Consider the following 21,701-nt stretch of genomic DNA (forward strand, 5'->3'; position numbering starts at 1 on the left):
AGAATCATGGAATGTGAGATGGTATTTAGTGTGCTTGTGATTTTTAATTATTTAAACTAATTTGCTGATTGATCTCCATTCATTATTTAGTTTCATACATCGGTCTTGCATCATGTACTCTTGTAGCAGTAAAATCAGAATTGAAAATGGGAACAAACTCTCTTTTTATAGCAGTATATATGAAGACAGCATCTGTACGGAAAGAGATTTTTTCCATATTTAAAACCTATATGAGTTAAGACAAGGTATCTATGGACAACCAATCATGCGTTTTCATGACCCTATTTTTTAAGGAATTGAAGGCAAGCACCCAAGTTAGGTGGGTGTGTTTGATAATGCTTAACAGACCACTCTTTTAGAGTTAACATTCAATTAGATTCTGGCTCATGCACACTGTTTCAACCTTCACTAATTACTGCTTTCATCATTTGGCTCTATACTGAACACAAATAATCTAGGCTGTTATATGAACCTTTTTATTATTATTATTTTTGAAGCCTTTTCCAATAATTTCTATTTTTTTTTTTCTTTATAATGAAGTTCATGTCAAATTTCAAAAACTAATATGTCTTCAATCCAATGTTGTTTTTACCAAAATAAAGATTTTTCATGGTAGTATAACTTGCTAGCAAATGTGCTTGATTGTTTTTTTTTTAGTTATTTTATCAATATTTTGTCATTATACATGTGTGTCTAAAGATCTTTTATTCTTCTCAGGTTGTTGCAAAAGTTATGATTTCTTTCAATTGGTAATGTTCTTTATTCTTTTCTGTTTGTAGGTTGGTGTGAATGTGCTGATGGCTCAAGTCGGTTGTTTCATCCCTTGTGATAGAGCAAGCATTAGCGTCCGGGATTGCATTTTCGCTCGTGTGGGTGCTGGTGATTGCCAAGTAAGTCTAACATCATACAAGTGACCCTTATGATAAAGTGAATGCTAGATCTGACCAAATCTATAGAACTCAAGGTCGGTGACTGAGATGACGGGATAGAAGCTTTATCGGTATGGGGAAAATAGTCTAGGTCACTAGCTCAGTCTCCTAAATGATCTCTGAGTGATAAAGTAGGATGAGGGTGCAGAGATAACCTGGAGTTTTCTCTAGAAGCAGCTTCCCTTCATTGGTTGAACTCTTTAGCTACACAGTTTGCCAAAATTGTTGCATTAAAAATGCTCCAGAGCCTGAGAGGAAAGTGCATGTTTGAGCAGGTGAAGTGTATGTAAGAATGTTATCTTGAGTAACACAAATGTTGTTGGGAGTCCAGTCAAGGGCTTGAATCTCTAATGGTTCCTCTAGTTGGTTCATCCAAAGAGGGTATTAGGGGCTAAGACTTGATCAGCTGTAGTTGATGGTCAACAGGTGAATATTCTTGGGCTACACCTTACTATGCACAAAAGTCAAGGTCACTTCAACACATGGTTCCAGATATAGGTATTGGTGGGTGTATCGACCCAACCAAAGAGCGATACAATACAGGGACTATCAGACCAATATCGGACCATATTGATGTTAATTTTTTTTAACGAAATAATGTGGAAATAGAAAAAGGAAAAATATGGGAACATAAGAACATACCATTTATTTGTGTTTCCGACATGTATTCCATAGTGTATTTGGAAAAAGGCTCTCTTTATCGGCTAACCTGCTGAAAGCTGAATATTTGGGTCTTCGACATTTTAGTTTGGTGTTAAGGCATTTCAGAATAAGAAATTCGTGACTTTTATATATTGATACATGATGTTATCAACTATCACTTTCATGTAGAATTTGTAGACTATGGTACATGTAATTAGTGTTTTAAATATCGATGATATTGGCCGATATATCCCGTGATATATCTTGTATCCCACTTGTGCGATACAAAACACACAAGTAGTGGGATATATCCCACATTTTCGATCTGGTGAGCATTTTCAATTTTTGATCATTTTTTTGTCCCTGTAAATCATGTTAAGTCATTGTCAAATTGTTACAAATCCATGATTTTTCATATTTTGCATGAAAAATCATGGATTGGGAGCTTCGATTTTGAGATTTGGAGGAGATAGGCCGAATTACGAAAAATTGAAAAAAATAAAAAATTCTCAATTTCTCATTAATCGGTTGTAATCTTTGTGTCCAAACATAAAATCAAACACGTATATAACCTGATCTAGTGATTCTTCTTTTAATTTTGAATGTATTGCTTGTGTTTCCACATGTTTTCTTACATTTATAAATTATATTAATAAACTTTGAATATATTTGCATCAATTCAGTTACACAACACATAAATTAGGACCCCATACAAAGAAAACCTATTATGTGCACTTGTTTTTTGTAATGTTTTGATTTATAAGTGTGTATTGATGTTTTTTTTTTTTTATTTTTTTATTTTTTTTATAACAATCATTGAAGTTTCATTGAAAAATTGGACCAATTTCCCAATGTTTCCAACAATAGTGATACATTATGCAACACAACCGATATATCCCATGCGATAACCGTTACATATTTGTATCCCAAGGGTGCGATACGTAACGCGAGACCGATATTTCGAACACTGCATGTAATGCAGTACATTACTTTAGTCAATAGTTCACATGTTGGATAAACTTCACAGCTCCATGCTAACTACTTAAGAATCTAAAATTCTATTCAAACTTAAATATATACGTACAAGGTCAGAAAAATTTAACTACCAGGTAATGAGGTATGAGAATGTTGTCATTACCTTGTTGATATCAAATTATCAATACCATATGAATAAGCATAGCATAACCTGGATTGCTTGGTTCGGTGGGGTCCAACGGAGCCTTGCCTTGTAATTAGAAAAGGAAGGAGGGAGGGAAGATTTTGAGATCTAATGGAAATGGAATGCAATTTGCCATCTAAACACACTTAAATGCACAAAAGCATGCCCATGCCCTCTCTTCTCAATTCCCTCAATTTCTATTACAAAACCCAAAGCTACATTACAATTCTTTTTCCAAGGTAGTTATAGACCTTTTACAACAAACTCATAACTAAATACAACTTCGCCAACTAATCACCTAAATCACAACTAACTCGCAACAAACCAAACTCTAATTACCTTTCTAACTTTCTAACAACTAACAATTAGAAAGAAATTATAAAGAACCCCTCTAATGTGCTTAACACTAACTAGTGATTAGTTGCTAATTACAAGTAGCCCCCAACAAACCAAACCCTCGCCCCCTGCCCCAACAAAACCACCACCACCACACACCCACCCACCCGATATCTACAAAAATGTCCGAAGTATTGTCATGGTTGTCGTATCATGGAGGATGGTTGATAATATTGAGGGTAGATTACAAATAATTAAATGCTTTTGACTCAGGGCTGCAGTTGTGGTTGTGAATAATAATGGTAAGAAATGTGTGGGTAAAAGTGTGACCCCGGGTGCTACACTTGATAGCCAATTTGGTTGCCATAAGCTCTCTTTTAACCACTTCCATTGTCTCTATTACCATCATCTCCATCACCATCATTAGGCTAACCATAACAAGTCCCCTCATCAAATGACATATTTACATTGATTAGATTCATGATGAATACCACACCATACAATGTCACCACATGTATAAAGATAGGAGCTAGGTACTGTGCACCATCTTCACCACTATTCGATCAACGGTCGTTGGACTCGATAGCACTATCCTCAACATCTTCAATTATCATCGGCCAACTTAGAAACTAACCACCAGTCTCGGGTGCATCATCCTTTGCTTCTAGATTCTCACTATTGGTTGGTGCCTTCCTGATGCAGGGGCATTTTCACACTAGGCTCGCGTTGGGTGGCATGTGGGATGCAAGGGCACACTCGAGGTGGATGGCCTGCAGAACCCATGGATTTGGGGCCCACGAGGGGGCGGAACCCATGGATTTGGGGCTTGGGCTATGAGATAAAAGGGATTAATTCGTCATGCTCTATCAATTCAAGCTTTTAGAGTAATTGGTTAATTGTCCAGCGTCAAATTAGTACAAGAGTGGGAGGTCTCATGTTCGAGACTCCTCACCGAGGTGATTAATGCAGGGGCATTTTCAAACCGGTCTCAAGTGGGGGTGGCATGTGGGATGCAAGGGCACACTCGGGGTTGGCGGCCTGCAGAACCCATGGATTTGGTGCCCGTGTGAGGTGGAACCCATGGATTTGGGCCTCAACCATTGCAAAAGTGGGTCGTCTTTGGCAAAAATGGAGTCCAAGTTGTTTGGATAATACTTATCTTGGTTGTGGACGGTTGAAGGATTTTGTACAAACAAAGGAGGAAGAAGAATAAAAATGATCTCCCACTTTCATAGATTCATGATGGATCTTGAGGTTAGGGTGTTCACCTTCTGCAAGAGAAGAAGTTCTCTAGGGGCTTGTTTGATGTTGCTTTAGAAACTTCAAAATTGATTCTCAAGAATTTCTTGAGAATTGCTTATGTAAAAATGTGCATGTTTGGTAAACATGCACAAGAAAAACAATTTCCCCATGAAGGTTTCAACGGTGTGCAATGAATCTGATTTTGAACTGTTTCCTTTGGCATGGCCCACTTAGGTCTTGGATCTACGTCATTTTGGAGTCATACCCTAACATGATATGGCAAAATGGATAGGTGGAGTGGATGTCTCACGGTCATCGCAGTGGGCCTCATAATGCTATAGGCATGGGTTATGGGAAAGTTGTATTTGTTTGGCTTCTCTAGAGATGAGATTTGCTAAGCCATAAGCGTGTGTAATTACAACTTATGTACATGCCTCACTTTTGCCATCATGGCATGTAGGTCCAAGATCCAATCCATCTGTTAGAAGGGCGCCACTATATTGATGTCCTATTCTAAGAATTAGGTTGACTCATTGGTCAGGTGGGCCACAGTTTGCAAAACAAATGTACGGATCTAAACACTTGGCTGAAGTTTTGTAACCCATCCACCTTTTTCCAACATTGGAGTCCACCTTCTAAGTGAACTAAATTAATTTCAGGGAAAACATGGTTGGACCAATTGGTGTATGAATTTGATCTTGGACCTACGATGGCACGTGTAGAGGTGTATGGCTCTACAATTGTGTGCCATTGACAAACCTTTCAGAGAGATTTTATGAGTGCTTTTCACAGGAAGCGGAAACGATAGTAGGAAACGGGGGGAAAGAGAGATTTTACGTGTGCTTTCCACAAGAAGCAGAAACGATAGCAAGAAACGGGTGGCTAGGCCTTATGGAGAAAAGCACAAATTCACAAAAAAATGTTTTTCCAAAATTAATTAATTAAGTGGATAACCAAACACGCTTAAAGCCTAAAAAAGTGAATTTTCACTTTTTGAAATCAAAATCACAAAGAACACTTTTTTAGCAAAGCCAAACAGGTCTCGAGAGAAGAAAATTTGTAGTTGTTTTTATTCGAATATAAAACCGCTATTATTCTAAGTTCAAAAAAAAAATAAAAAAATGAATACCATGTGTACCTAAATCTGTTCCCCTTTTTTTCTCTTATGTTTTTCTCTTCTTATTTAGTATAATCCTATTAAAGATCCCTTAAGACATCTCCCAAAACGGAAGACTACCAATTACTTAATTATATGTAAGATTCCTTGAAAACTATTACTAAAGAGTAAAGACAACCAAAGAGAGCATCCAAGTTTGGACTCTTAACAAGATATTTCAAATCTTTACTAAATAGAGCCTTAAAAGAACCAAGCTATAATCACAAATGGAATCCAAAAGACTCCTTTTACTTGAAATCTACGACTAAAGAAACTAAAGAGACCATCTAATTTGGACCTTGTTTCAAATCTTTACTAAAAAGGACCTACTTCAACTTTTGAGATATTAGTTTTTGTCTTCATGTGGGTGGGAGGATCAAAGACCCCAACCAAAGATCAATATTTTAAATAGCGAATAGCGTGTAGCGCAGTGTTTTCCTTTATGATATTTTGCACCAAATTAATCTGCTTAGTAGTGAAATTTAATGACATTTGGTGCAATTAAACATGGCCTAAAATAATAGGAAAATTGGCAATGATTAAGTATAAAGGTAAAGAAAGAGCAACATAACTAATTTAATACTATTACTTACATTGATTTACAAAAACATTGAAAATATAACTAATTTTTATTAAAAATAAAAAATGTAACAAATCATTGAAAATATTAATTGAAAAATAAAAAATGTAACAAATAATTGAAAATATTAATTGATTTTAATGTTTTAGTGAAAAATAACTTGTAGTGTAAGCTACGTAGCATGTATTATGTTGTGTGGCGCATACAAAATTAGCATGTAGCATACACTACATGTAACTTAAGCTATTTTTATGTGCTACATGGCGTTAAGGCTAAGCTAAATTATTCACGTAAGCTACACACTACATAGCGAAAGCTACTTAAAACATTGCAAGAGATATATGATCATAAAATGAGCAAACTAAGAAAATACCTATTGAGTCATCCAGTGTTCGAAATATCGGTATCACGTTACGTATCGAATCCTTGGGATACAGATACGTATCAGTTATCGCACGGGATATATCGTTCGTATCGGGTAATTTATCTCACTTTCTGGGAAACGTGGGAAAACATTGGGGAAATGGTTGAATTTTTCAATGAAACTTCAGGGATTGTTAAAAAAGACCTTAATACATACTTTTAAATCATAACATCTCAAAAAAGAAGTGCACATAATATGTTTCCTTTGTATATGGTCCTAAGCTATTTACCATATGACGGAATTAATGCGACTATATTCAAATTGAATGCATAAAATTTAAAGTGTATGTGATGATCATTTTATCAAACACTCCTAAATACTTCGAAATTAGTCTGAATTGATCGCTGGTTGAAGGGAAATTTCAAAAGAAAATAATATTTCAATATTTTTTAAATTAAAAAAATAATTTTTGTTTTTCAAAAATTGACTTAACAAATCAGTAGATCAACCCTCATACATGCTTGATTTCATGTTTGGAGTACAACAACATTGCAAGCAATTTGGGAGAAATTTGGAAAATTTTGAATTTCCCCCGATTTTCACAAATCTGACCAGCCACACTCAAATTTCAAAATTAGAGTGTATGTGATGATCATTTCATCAAACGCTCCTAAATACTTCAAAATTAGTCTCAATTGACAACTAGTTGAAGGAAAATTTTGAAAAGAAAAACATGGAGAAAATGAAGAACCAATGGATATCGAAATGAAAACTCCAACTCCATGATTTTTCATGCAAAACACGAAGAACCAATGGATTTATAACCATTCGACACTGATTTAACATAGTTGCAATGAAAAAAAAGGGATCAGAAATTGAAAATGCTCACTGGATCGAACGTGTGGGATATATCGGTACTATCTGTGCATTTCGTATCGCATAGGTGGGATACAAGATATATCATGGGATATATCAGCCGATATCGTCAATATTTAATACATTGGAGTCATCCTAGATTCTATTGTTACTACTGTTGATCGAGATGAAAAACATCTTTCAATTAAGAAAGCATGCTCAAATACAAATCAATTTCATCATCCTTTGCATCATAAACTGGAGTTCCATACAACCCGCTCGCCCAATTCTAGAGTAGTAGCTAGGAACCAAGGCATTCTTGTCCACGACCAGCCCATATAGATTAGGAATTGAGGCAACAATGAGCTGTCCCCACACCAAATATCAGTCCAAAAACACAATCTTACTCCATTACTGACTTTATATTTGATTCCTTCTCTAAATGGGGGCACCAACTTTTGAATTTCCCTCCAAGCAGCAAACACTCTGTTGTTAGCCCTATATGGATATCCCAACCATTAGTGTCCAAAGCTAGTGGCACTTGCTCCCATAGACTGTTGCCCTCTACAAAATTGCTAAAGCCATTGACCCAATGTGTTGCAGTCTCTTTAGTGGTGCAAACCTCTTTTTAGTCAACCAAATGGTATTTAACTTTCTCCTCTCTTTATTGCCACAAGAAATCCCTTTGGATTGATTCAAAACACTTTCCGGGTGTTGAAACAGAGACATAAATATTTAGGCATGTTTGCCAATGCCAATTGAATCAAAGTAATTCTGCCACCAAGAGAGAAATATTTGCATTTCTGTGCAGATAACCTTCTCTTGATTCTTTCCATCATAGGATCCCAAAGCTTATTGGAAGCTTGACCAATGCGCAACGGAGCTTTGACTAAGAAGATGGAAAGGATCCCGCCTTACATCCCAAGATGGATTTGATGGTTTTTTTAATTTTCTTTTGAAAGGTGAAATAATTTTATTAAAACCACCACAGGCAAAAAATAGAACAACTACTGCCTAGCCATTAGAACTTGCTGCCATGGCTGGGGGATCGACCCAAGAATGTACATTGAACAAAGCCCCCTAAAAAACAATTGCCTTTGATCTACTCTTGTCACGGAAAGAGTGGTTGTTCCTTTCACCCCATAAAACCTAAATAACTGCTACCAAGGCTAGCTTCCAAGCCACTTTCCCTTTACTTCCCCCTTCCTCGTGCCATATTCGGAGAAGCCCTTCAATAAACCGAGGCAAAACCCAAGAGGCCTCGAAGAAGGTGAAAAATTGTTCTCACGCCTTCGAGCAAATCTATAACGGATGAACAAGTGGTTTAACAACTATGCTTTCTTCATACACATAATGCAACAATTGGGGATTGCCATTGATCTCTTTTCCAAATTGTTTATAGCCAATTCCCTATGTCTTCCCAGGAGCCAGACTAGAGACGCCACCTTAGGGGGAGCCCCAAAAAACCACATGTGGGAAGTCAAGTCGCAGGCCACCCTCGAGGAATTCTCAGTTAACGATCCATAGAGGGATCGAACTGAGAATGGCCTATCTTCATCTTAGCCCACATCACATCCTCCATGTTCAAGGATGGCTTGGAACATCACAGTCACTCCATTAAGCGAATAACAACTTTTGTTTCCTCGTTCGACAAGTTCTACCTGCAAGGAGGGGCCCATATTGTAGCATCACCCAAAATGGATACTCCTCCTGAAGTGAAACTTCACCAAGCCAAAGGTCTTGCCAAAATCTTATTTGCTTGCTGTTGTTGCAGGAAAATCTAATCATTTCCTTAATGTTGTTCTTCATTCTACCGATCACCTTCCAAATCCTAGAAGCTCTATGGAGGGAAGAATCCTTCACCCACCATTCTCCGCTTCGAACCCCATATTTGCTTGTAATTACCTCTCTCCGCATCCGATTCTTCTCCACTCTGAATCTTCATATTCATTTTCCTAATAATGCTAGTTCACCTATTCCAAATTCCTTATCCCTACATCTCCTTCCTGATGAGGACTACACACCTCATCCCATCCTAGGCGATGAAATTTCCTCTTCACTTTAGCCCCTTGCCATGGGAAGTCGCGCCTCAACTGTCCAATATTTCCCTCAGTACCTCTTGACATTTGGAGAGAAATGATGTATGTTGTCAAGTTTGAAAAAGCTACTTTGATCAACGTTAGCCTTGTCTCGAGAGATGGATGTTGACTTTTCCACCTGATAGCTTCCTCTCAACCTGTTTGACGACCTTGTCCTAGTGATTAGCAGACTTACCAACGCATAGAGGGAGCCCCAGGTAGGTCAAGGGGAGAGAATCCGTCCTACACCTTGTCAGAGAAGAAAATAATTTGAGAGAGAAGAAATGAGTTCTTAGGTTGGATGTCCAACCCTTATTTATAATAAGTGGTACAATTACATATATGCCCTTAATACAAAAGAGAGACTAAAGAGAGAAGATCGGACAAATAAGGAAAAAAAAACCTTCTAAAGCCTTAAAAAACAAGAACTAAAGGCCCATATCTCAAAGGCTCAACAGGACCACACGTGGGCCCATACACCAGACACCTACAGACTCGAATACCTTTGCGCCAAGCTTTCCACCTCTTCCTTTGAAGTGCAGATACCTAATAATTCGCTCTTTGGGATGTTCACCTTTACTCTAGAGACCACTTCAAAACATCGCATGAAGGCCAACGTTTTCCACCTTGAAGCTGCTAATCAATCACATTGCTTGTCCTTTTCCCGGCACCCTGCTCAACGCCTCTATCACTATCACGAATAAGAATGGAAAAGTGGATCCCCTTGCTTAAGGCCCCTTGACGCTGGGAAAAGCCTTTAGGAGAGCCGCTTAAGCACCGAAAACTTGGCCGATCGCATGCATTCCAACATCCACTTTCTCCATTTATGATCGTACCGCATTTTATTTAGCATATAGTCTAGGAAGGCCCAATTTACATTATCATAAGCTTTTTCAATGTTCAGCTTACAGATTACCCCCTTCTTCTCCTCCTGATAGTGCGAGTTGACACACTTGTAAGCAATAAGAGCCATATCTAATATCTATCTCCCCAACACAAAGGCGTGTTGAGGTTTTGGGATTACTTTCTCCAACACCGCCCTAAAACTATTGGCCAGAACCTTAACAGGACTCCTACAAGGACCTCCTATTAAGCTAATAGGTCTAAAGTCCCGTAAACGTTCGGCACCTTCGACCTTCAAAATGATGACACACGAATGTTGTCTACAATCAGTTGTATGCCCTTCTGAAACTTGCAATCACCTTTTCTTTTTGGGCTTTCCTACTGTTAAAGTTTCCTTTCTTGCATGAATTGTGAAGATTTTCCATATGCTACTTAACCTACAATCATCTTCAACTTGAATCTTGCATCTTGGGAATTACTTTAAGATTTATGTCCTTTCTGCTAGATTGCTAGCATGGTATCATACTATGTCAGGTACAGAGTACTCTTTGTTTTATTAATATATTTTTATTTTCATATAGGCTCTTTTTATGTATTTGTACATACTTTTGATGTGGTTTTGTTCGTTGTTATAGCTTCGTGGGGTTTCTACCTTCATGCAAGAAATGCTTGAAACAGCATCAATCATGAAAGGAGCTACTGATAAGTCTTTGATAATTATTGATGAGTTGGGCCGTGGTACATCTACTTATGATGGATTTGGTTCGTCTTCTAATTTTCACTTACATTATTTTTGCTGGCAGTCATATATAACTTGCATATATATATATTTTTTTGTCTAAGCCGCATGGCTAGGTTTCTTTCTGCAAAAATAATGTCTGTTTATCTGAAGTTGTGATTTAAGTGTTATCTCTTATTTGCTAATTCCAGTTCTTACATTATTAATCCAGTTACTATTTGATTAGCATGAAGCTCCTGTTCTGTTGTTTTTTCCTGTCGTTAAATTCTGTTTTAATTCCTTCACATTTCTGGACCTTATCTCTGGCTATTTCAAAGTATATGTTTGTTACTTCTTACCATGCCAGCACATTTCACTTTGCGAGTGAATTTAGTTTCAGTACTGAGAAGTTAAGAAGTTGAAAGACAAATACAAGACCCTTGAAGAATTGACTAAATTATCCATGTTAAAGACTACTACAAATACTTTGATGCATGAACTTCTCATAACCCATGATGCTCTAGTCTTTGGAAGAGTTGTTAATTATCACCCTTGTCGCATTGATCTACTTAGTTTCTAGGAAATGCTTGAGATTCTTTCACTCCTTGATTTTGAACTGCATGTTACGCGTGAACTGCTGAACTCATCATTCCCAGTGGAAAAAATAGTGTAAACTCCTAAGAGCTCTTTAGGTGCTTGTTTCCGTCTTTGATAAACAGAGCACTTGGTAATATGACAAAACCTATTGTTTGTGTTACCCGAAAGGTCTTTGCAAAACAAGTAGCATTGTACCTGCTGTGCAGTAAACCAAGGTTTAACATTAAAACCATGTTTCTTTGATGGGGCAGAAACACAATTAAGAAGCTAGACTCATGCTTCATTCCTCAAACTTCCCACAACTTTGAATAAACAACATGATTCACCCCTGAATGTCATGATTGAACCACTGGCCTAGGGTGACTGCACACTTCATAGTCTTAACCCGTGATTTCCTCGAGAACTTTGCTCCCTTATCCAATCAATTGCCTCAAGTTGGCGCAAAAGTCTTCATGAGAGTTTTATTTAGGTTGCGTTATTACTGAAAAATTAAATAAGCTGTAATCCTTTTGAAACTTATTGATTGTAGTAAACCTATGTAATATACTATTAGATAGTGCTTGATCGTAATTAACTTATGTAATAGTTTATTACCTAGTGCATGTGGGAGTTTTGTGCTCTCATCATGGTATTAAAAAACGGTTATGCCATGGTGCTGTTACATAATAGTAATGGTGGTGCCTGTTACATGATACAGGGTCATAATCAAGGTATTCCATAATGGTAATGGTGGTCACGATTACTGTTAAGATAAGGGTTGTAGCGGCCATTACGCCTTTTTTTTTTTCTTTTTCTTTTTGTAACACCCCGTAATGTGTAACAGTTACCATCGTTACCATTATGTTATGGCCCTTACGTAACCATTTTGGAATACCTTGGTCGTAATGCCCAATTTGGAAAAAATGGCCTGTAACGCCCGTAGTGGCACTTACGGGCCTGCAACGGGTTGATATGGAGCCATAAATTAATGGACTGACACAGGGCCGATGTGTCTTTTCTTCAAATTTTTTTTTTTTTTTTTTATAACCATTACAGGGGGGTTGTAATCGCTATTATGGCCTGTATCGTAATGACTATAAGGCTGGCTATTACATCTTACCATTACCATTATTGAATACCATGGCTCTCATTGCCGATCCCAAGCCCGGGTAAAGGATGGTTGTGTTAGGTTGGTGGCCAGCACCAAACTTTTGCCATAACTTTCATCATGCATTCAAACAATATGACATTCATTGAAATTACGGCCCTGATAGTGGAATGGGAAAACAGGATTTGTAGATTTACATAGAGATGAAAAAGAGAAGAAAGAGAAAAGAAGAAAGAAAGAGAAAGAAGAAAGAAAGAGAGAAGAAAAGATGGGTTAGGGCTGCACGTTCCCACCCCCTTTATCTTATATTTAAGTAATAAAAAAGCATATATGACGAAAATGCCCATAATACAATAAACATTATGTCCAACATATCCCAAGATTAAAAACACTAAGCAACAAGTGGGTTGTAGGCCCATACCCATAACCATTGACACTCTCCCTCAAGTTGGGAGGCCCATACCCATAATCGTTGACACTCTCTCAAGATGGAGCATAGATGTCTTGCATGTCCAGCTTGAAAACAAGTTTGTCGTACTAAGATTTTCCAAGAGCCTTGCTAAATAAATCTGTAATTTGGTCATGAGATGAAATATAAGGTGTGTGGATCCATCCCTGAGATATCACGTCTCGAATGAAATGGCAATCAAAATCTATGTGCTTCGTTCTCTCATGAAACATGGGTTATTGCTGATGTGTGTCACAGTTTGATCGGCGCAATGTAAAGTCATTGGAACTTGAACTTCAAAACCCAATTCTTTGAGAAAAGATTGTAACCATATAAGTTCACAAATCATATGTTCCACTGACCTATATTCAGTTTCAGCACTTGACCTAGTAACCATATTTTGTTTTTTATTTTTCCAAAAAACCTCATTACTGCCTAGAAAGGTGCAATAACCCGCAATCGACTTTCTATCATGTCTCAACCTTGCATAATTTGCATATGAATAACTGGCTCTCTAAAGATGACCATGAGCTCCATATAGGATTACCCTCTCAAGGGAACATTTCAAATACCTGAGGATCCTCATAACTATTGCTAGGTATGGTGCCCTCGGACTTTGCATGAACTAATTCATTGCATTGACTAAAAAGACAACATTAGGCCTAGTGATGGTCAAATATATGAGTTTGCCAACTAGTCTCTTGTACATACTGGAGTCTTTTAACAATTCTCCTTCTTCAGCTTCTAGTTTAAGAATAAGGTCCGTTGGTGTATCAAATGGTTTGGCACCAACATCCCTATCTCTTTTAACAAGTAACAAGTATATTTTCTCCAACACAGATTTATTTCAACTTTTGATTTTGCTTCTTCAATGCAAAAAAAATCGAAGAAGACCAATTTTTTAAATTTGAAACTGAGTTTGGAGATATGCCTTAAGCTTTTCAATACCCTCTAAGTCATCACTAGTCACTATAATGTTATCGACATACACAGCCAGTAGTATGTAGCCAGAGGTTTGAGTGCTTTAAGAGGACTGAGTGATATACGTTACTCATATTTAATCCAAAAGATCACCGAACTTCTTGGTTGTTTCAACCCATATATAGACGTGTTTAACCCACATACTCTAGATGACTCGCCTAAGCAACATAACCAAGAGATTGCTCCATGTAGACTTTTTCATGTAGGTCTCTATGCAAGAGCACATTCTTCACATCCAGCTGAAAGAGAAGCCAATCATGATTTGTAGCTAGTGATATAATAACCCAGCTGAATTAAGTTTAGCCACTGGGGAAAATATATCCAGATAATCTACCCCATAAACCTGAGTATATCCCTTAGTGACCAACTTGGGCTTTTAACTATCGATTAACCCATCAGGCAGGAACTTAACCGTCTGCACTTGACTAGAGTCTTATCTGAAGGAGATCAGTTAGCTTTCAAGAATCGTTGGAGTACATGGTTTCCATCTCTTCATCCATAGCTCATTTCTAATTTTCATTTGATAGTGCCTCCTGAATTAACTTAGGAATGGATACAACATAAGAGGTAAGGACAACGTTTAAGTTGTGGGCAAATGGGTAAAAGTGACAAAGTTGGAAATAGGACGAGTGTCACAAGAACCTTTACATTTTTGGACCATAACCTTTGGAGACTCCGAAGAACTAAGAAACTCATTAAGTGCAGTAGCCGACTATGTGGAGTGAAGAGGAATAGTCTATAATGCCTGGTCTTTTCTCCTTTTTCTGTAATAAGTCCATGTGAAATCTTTTTGAGGTGACGGTGGCATCTCAACATCAAATTTTGAAGGAAATACCTTTGGCAAGGGAGCTTCCATAGCATGGCTTCGACTTTATGCTCATCCTTAATGTAGAATGGAACACTTTAAAAAAAGGTTACATCAACATTCAAAAAATGCTTCTTAAGAGTGGAGCAATAACACCGATAACCCTTTTGAGCATGAGAATATTCCAAAAAAAATACACACTTAGCGTTTGCATCTTTAACCATTTTGAGGTGATGTTGTTTTGTTCACTGAGTTGCGTAATAACCAAGTCGATTTCATATAAATTTCTTGTGGTAGGATTGGCATCGCTGTTATTTCTTCCCTCTACAGATACTTAGTTGGGCACGGGCACAGGCACAGGCACAGCTATATATTATAATGGCCTCAAAGAGCCGCTGACATGACCTTCCATCTCTGGTTAGGTCCTGGGGGTAGTACCCAATCCGTTCCCCTGGTGATGATATGGCCTGTAGAGCTTGCTTATGGGCAACTACTTTCATTTGAAGTGTTATATAGGTAATTCTGTGAGAAAAATCATCTTTCAAAAAAAGAAAAAGAAAGAAGAAGCAATGAAAGTGTGTAGTCTTTGCCATAGATGGATCCTCTAATGAAGATGGTGACGACGACGAACGTGTTAGGTCCGCGCACAGACACTGGGGGCGTAGAATGGACTCAGGTAGAAAGGAAAATCAGGACTCGAAGACAGAAGACCAACTACGACTCTTTCCCAACCCTATTCGTCAAGGGTTTCCCATCAGGTTTGTTCCCTCTCAACCTGGAGAGAGTCTTCGGGCGGTAATGGATGTCATTATGCCTAGGGACAAAAAGATAGGTGATTTCAGGGGCTTCGCTCTTATCAGAATGAGCTCTGAGGCAGAGCTCGCCCGTGCGGTAAGCATGTTACATGGAGAGAGCTTTCAGGGAGAGACTTTTGGTGCAGCGAGCAAGATACAGACCAGAGAGAAACCAACGTCTTATGCAAAAGGGGCCCGCAATATCTCAAAAGAAATTGACCATTGATATACCTGGACCCCAACCCTTATCCTGTCTAGACGCCCTTAATCGCTCCTCTCCGAATCACTGCCAGCAGCCTAGATTGACCGAATCGATTCCGGGAAAGGAAAATGGTCCATCCGATGACGATAACAAGATCCCTAATTCCATTCGGGTGAATGAGGAGGACATTCTTAAAGCTAGGTTAGTTCTATCGGACACGCTGGCGATCGTGGCACGCGAAGAGGCGACCATTCCCCAAATCTACGACTGGATAGATGAATGTACGAGTATCAGGGCTGGATCTTTTACATTGCACCCTATTGGATATAATGACTTATGGGTAAAAGGCGATCCGGGAGTGAACTTGGAAGCCTAACTCATGGCAGGGGTGATTCACAGGGATGGGCCTGTGAAGGAGGTGAAATCCTGGAACTCATTCAGCTCGTTCGGTACCGAGGATGTTTGGGTCCTCATTTGGGGAGTTCCAATTGAACTGTGGAATGAAAACTTCTTCCTCGCGGCCGCAGCCTGCCTTGGATCCTTTGTAGAATTAGATCTGAAGACAAAACGAGGAGTGGAAATGGGAGTAATTAGGGTTTGCATTAACAGATGAAAAGGTATGCCTCTCCCTAACCACATCTCTATCATCGTGGGAGATAGGTCTATTGACCTTCCGATCCAAAGGGAAGAGCCTAATTCCCCCCTTCCTCGCTGGGGAGATTTGTGGCGCAGCAGCGTGCCCTCTCCCCCTCCGGTGATCCATGCCGGCAGGGAAGAAGACACCATGTCTCTTCGGTGCTCCCTCGGACTCCGGTTCTTTTTGGAAACTGTCTTGCTAAGAGACAGCCTGAAACCTCTCCATGTGGCGACGTCCTGCTCTCCTCCTGCTCTCGAGACGCCCGCCCGGTTAGAGCGCATGGCTCGAGAGAGCCATCTGGCATATTTCAGTCCTCCCCGCTCACGTGCGAGGACTCTTTGAGGCTCGAAAAAGTCTCACGTGCGAGCGTTCTTAATTGCTTTGAGAAGAGACACGGGATTTTCGATATCCGTCCTCCAAGTGGCACGCATCCGTCTGACTTTACTTAGTTTTCTACTCCGCCCGCGCCCTCACTCGCCCCTGTAGCCTCTCTTTGTCCTGGGTCCGAGGACAATGTGGGTGTGGAGCCTTGTCCCATCCTCGAATCTAGAGCTTCGAATATTGTCTCGACGGTAGATATTCAGTAAGAGCCCTCTCCTTTTCATCTGAACCTTACACCTCACCTGGGACCTATATTTGACCCAACTCCTTCCCTTTTAGCAGCAAAATCCTCCCTCTCTTCAGACCCCTCTAAGTCTCCTGGGTCCACCTCGCAGGAAGATATGCACCTCCAGTTACATCTTATCCTCCTTGACATCCCGTTTGACCAACCTACGTTCGACGACGAATCATCTTCTTACCCGCTATCTCCTTCGACATCAGTGACCCTCAAATCCAATTGCCTCTCCCAGTCCGTCTCCGACTCCGATATCAACCTCCTTTATTTGTTCCAAGACCCGGCAGGCGCCAACGTTATTATGCGGAGCCCCTTAGAAATGGCAATCCTCAAGTTACCCTGTTAGAGGAAGAGTAGAGGGAGATATTGAGTAAGAAAATTCTAAGGAAGAAATGGATTCGTGATGCGATGAATCACATTGGGAGACTTTTCGGGTTATTGTTCGGTGACTGCCCGGAGGATTTCCTAGCCCTCTTCCAATGTGTAGAAAACAGACGTAGACCGTTGGATCCCAACAGAACCCCCCAGAAACGAGTCTCAAAGGCTGGCAGAAAAAGGGAAACAAATAGGAAAGCCAACAAGATGGGTAGCAAATGTATAACATCGACTGAGTCAGGTGCTGAGGGCTCGCGGGGAGGTATAGTCGAATCATGAAAATCGTCTCTTGGAACGTTCGGGGGGTGGGTTCGAAGCAGAAGAGAAGTCTTATTAAGGATTCCTGTAGTAGATGTAACCCTCAGATTCTCTACCTTTAGGAAACCAAAGTTAAAAAGGTTGATGACCGTCTGATGAAGACCATCTGGAAGGCTTCGGATATAAAATGGGTGGAAAAAGGTGCTTTGGGCAGCTCTGGGGGCATCCTCATCGCGTGGATGTCAGCCTTCTGGACTCTTCGGAATAGCTCTGTTGGTAATTTCTCCGTCTCAGCTACTTTGTCGAGTAGTGCTTAGGCGGCGGACTTCCTTATCTGCTCAGTTTACAGGCCCAATAATAACGATTACAGGGAAGACTTTTGGAAAGAACTTTCTTCCGTCATTTAAGGCTTCAGTGGCCCTATCTGTATCGTAGGTGATTTTAATTGTATCAGATTTGTGGCGGAAAAATCGTCTGGTATCAACACTAAATCTCACATGACTGCTTTCTCCGACTGGATCAACAGCAATCAGCTGGTTGATCTCCCGCTTCTTGGCTCTCGATATACCTGGACAATGGGAGGCTTACCCCATCTTGTCCAGGTTGGACCGTTTTATTATTTCCCCTAAGTGGCTGGATTACCTTCCTTTCTCCTCTCAGTCTGTCCTACCCAGGACCACGTCTGATCATTGGCCCATTATTTTATCTGCTGAGGAGGAAGATTGGGGTCCCAAGCCTTTTCGTTTCGATATTTCCTGGCTTCATGTCATAGACTTCAAAGCGAAAGTGTTCGAGTGGTGGAAAGAGTTACACTTAAACGGCTATGCGGGTTATAGAATCCACTCCAAGTTAAAATTGCTGAAAGACAAGATTAAGCAGTGGGCGAAGGAGCATAGGAGGAACTCGGAAGAAGAATCCAACTCCATCCTATTAGAGATTCAGAACATCGATGCCCAAGCAGAATCCAATCCTATGTCGAAAGAGACCTTAGCGTGCAGAATTCAACTCATACAAGCCCTCTCGGCTAAAGTCTTGCAACAAGAAATATCGTGGAAACAGAAAGCTCAGGCAAAGTGGATTAAAGAATGGGACAGGAATACGAGATATTTCCATAGTATTGCCAGCATGCACGCTAGGTATAACCACATCAACAGTATGATCATCAACGGCAATCACACAGAGGACAGAGATTTGATCTCCAGGGAAGCTATTTCCTTCTTCCATAACCTTTTGCTTAAGGAGGACTGGTCCAGACCTCGGTTGGACTACCTTCCTTTTCAACGTTTGAGCGATGAGGAATCTAATCTTCTCGAAGCGAGTTTCACTGTAGACGAAGTTAAAAACGGCTGTTATGAACCTTGATGGAGGCAAGGCTCCCGGGCCTGATGGCTTCCCCATCTTGTTCTTTCAAGCTTTTTGGGATTTACTCCAGGAAGAAGTGATGGAATTCTTCAACGAATTCCACGCCAGAGGAATAATTTCGAAAAGCATTGGGCCAACCTTTTTAGCCTTAATCCCAAAATTCCAGGGTGCTTCTGAATTCAGGGAATTTAGACCCATAAGTCTCATTGGTAGTTTGTATAAGATCTTGGCCAAGGTGTTAGCCAATTGTCTGTAAAAGGTCATAGGCTCGGTTATCGCCCTTAATCAATGTGCTTTCATCCTGGGCAGATAGATCATTGATGGAGCTCTAATTGCTAATGAATGTCTTCATTCCTGCCACCGATCGAAAAGGAAATATATCTTCTGCAATTTGGACTTGGATACGGCTTACGACCATGTCGAATGGGAAGTTCTTCTGTACCTCATGACTTGCATGGGTTTCGGTCTGAAATGGAGAAGATGGATCCACGAAAGCATCAGTTTGGCCCATTTTTTAGTCCTCTTAAATGGCGCTCCAAGAGGCTTTTTCAAGAGTTCGCGTGGTCTTAGACAAGGTGACCCTTTATCCCCCTTCCTTTTTCTGATCGTTGGCGAGGCCCTCTCTGCGATGCTGCACAAAGGTCAAATGGAAGGAATCCTGGGGGGAATTCATATGAAAGGAACTCAAGTTCCTCACTCCCACGTTCAGTTCGCCGACGATATTCTCATCTTCTCTGAAGCTTCTTCAGAATATGTGGCCAATCTGCGAACTGCGATCAGATGCTTTGAAGCTGTTACTGGTCTGAGGGTGAATATGACCAAATCAAAGATTTTTGGGATCAATCTGGATCCCCATGAGGTTAGCAGCCTAGCAGATTTTCTGGAGTGCTCCTTTGGGTCGTTCCCGACATCCTTTCTCGGCCTCCCTTTGTGCGCAGGAAAACGTAAGCTTCTGCAATGGGATAGAGTCATTCAGCGATTCCACCACCACCTGATTGCTTGGAAATCCTGCTAGCTATCCAGTGGGGCCCCCCTCACGCTTATCAAAGCTGCGCTCTCCAATCTGGCCACCTATTTCATGTCACTCTTTCAATGCCCAGCTGCGGTTCTCAAATCTATCAACGCCCTTCGTTGTAACTTCCTATGGCAGGGAAGGGAAGACAACAGCAAGTTTCCTCTCTTGAAGTGGAAGAAGGTTTGCACGCAGACCGAAGATGGTGGAGCTGGCATAAAAGACTTAAAGCTGATGAATCAGGCTCTTTTAGGTAAGTGGATCTGGCGGCTTGGCAAGGAAAAGAATAGTCTATGGAATAAAATTATCAAGGGCAATTATGGGACTTCTGTGGGAGGATGGTGGACGAGTGAGGTCTCTCCTCACAGTCTCTTCAATTTGGAAAGATATCTGCCGCATGAAAGAAGTGGTCGTGCAAGGTATTGGTTTTGAACTGGGTAGGGGTGACTCTGTTCGTTTCTGGTCTGACATTTGGATAGGTGAATCCCTATTGAAAGATAGATTCCCCTCTGTTTTCCGGATTGCAACGAAGAAAAATAGTTTCATTTCTGACAATTACTCTACGATAGCTGACAAAACGGTTTGGAATATTCATATTAGAAGAAATCTAGAGGACTGGGAAATTAAAGACCTGGCAGATCTCATGGAATGCATTCATCATTTTCACCCTATCTACTCTCGGGAGGATAGAATAGTCTGGAAAGCGGAAAATACATCTCTATTCTCCGTAAAATCTCTCTTCAAGATCCTCTACTCTTCCAGAGGAGCCCCCTCTGCTCAGTGCCCTCATTCTTTTTGGAAGTATGATATCTCTCCAAAGGTTCAAGTGTTTGGCTGGCTGGCCGGAAATAAAAGAATCCTTACTGGGGATAATCTCTGAAAAAGAGGCCTCATCATTCCCAATGTCAGCTCTGCTGCCTTGCTGCTGAAGAAACTGTCAATCGTCTCCTTATCCATTGTCCGTACATTTACTCTATATGGCCAGTCATTCTTCCCTGTTTCAAGGTCCATTGGTGCTTTCCTAAAGATGTGGATACTCTCCTTAAGGCTTGGCATGGTGTTTGAATAGGAAAACAACTCACCCGGGTTTGGTGAACGGCTATTATGGCTATTTGGTGGGCTGTTCGGAATGAGAGGAACAATAGATGTTTTCAGAACGCAGCAAAACCCCCCCACTCTCTGTCTCCCCTGGTTAAATGTATGATTGCTGAATGGGTTACCCATATGGATGGGTTCAATGTTGATTTTCTTTTCTCTATGGACTAACGGCTTTTGCCGCCCTAGCAGTATCCGTACTCCTTTGCTTTCTTTTTGCCTTTTAATCTAAGTTATCTTTCCAAAAAAAATAAATAAATACACTTAATGGAATGAGGCAAGAGTATCTCGATTTGACCCAAATATATGAGTAAAGCAAGTGCATTTTGGGAGGAACCTGAAAAGCTAGTTGATCAAAAAATAACATACAGAACGGTGTTTTGCCATCTAAAATGGATAAAGTCATCCTATTGATCAAATGACCTGTAGTAAGAATTACATCACCTAACAAGATCCATGGAACATTCATTTCTAGTAACAAGGCTTGAGTCACTCTCACCAGATGTCTATTCTTGTGTTCAACCACCCCA

The 21,701-nt window shown here is 40.1% G+C and overlaps 1 protein-coding gene across 1 annotated transcript in view; it reads left to right on the forward strand.

Annotated features, from left to right (window-relative positions):
• Nucleotides 1–21,701, forward strand: part of LOC131237554 (DNA mismatch repair protein MSH2) — a 71,874-nt gene that overhangs the window by 27,078 nt on the left and 23,095 nt on the right. Inside the window, exons 9-10 of the mRNA XM_058235377.1 lie at nt 780–890; nt 10,820–10,946. Of these exons, the coding sequence (XP_058091360.1) occupies nt 780–890; nt 10,820–10,946 (238 nt within the window). The remainder of the gene's footprint in view (nt 1–779; nt 891–10,819; nt 10,947–21,701) is intronic.

Source organism: Magnolia sinica, chromosome 2 (assembly GCF_029962835.1).
Source record: "Magnolia sinica isolate HGM2019 chromosome 2, MsV1, whole genome shotgun sequence".
Lineage (NCBI taxonomy): Eukaryota > Viridiplantae > Streptophyta > Magnoliopsida > Magnoliales > Magnoliaceae > Magnolia > Magnolia sinica.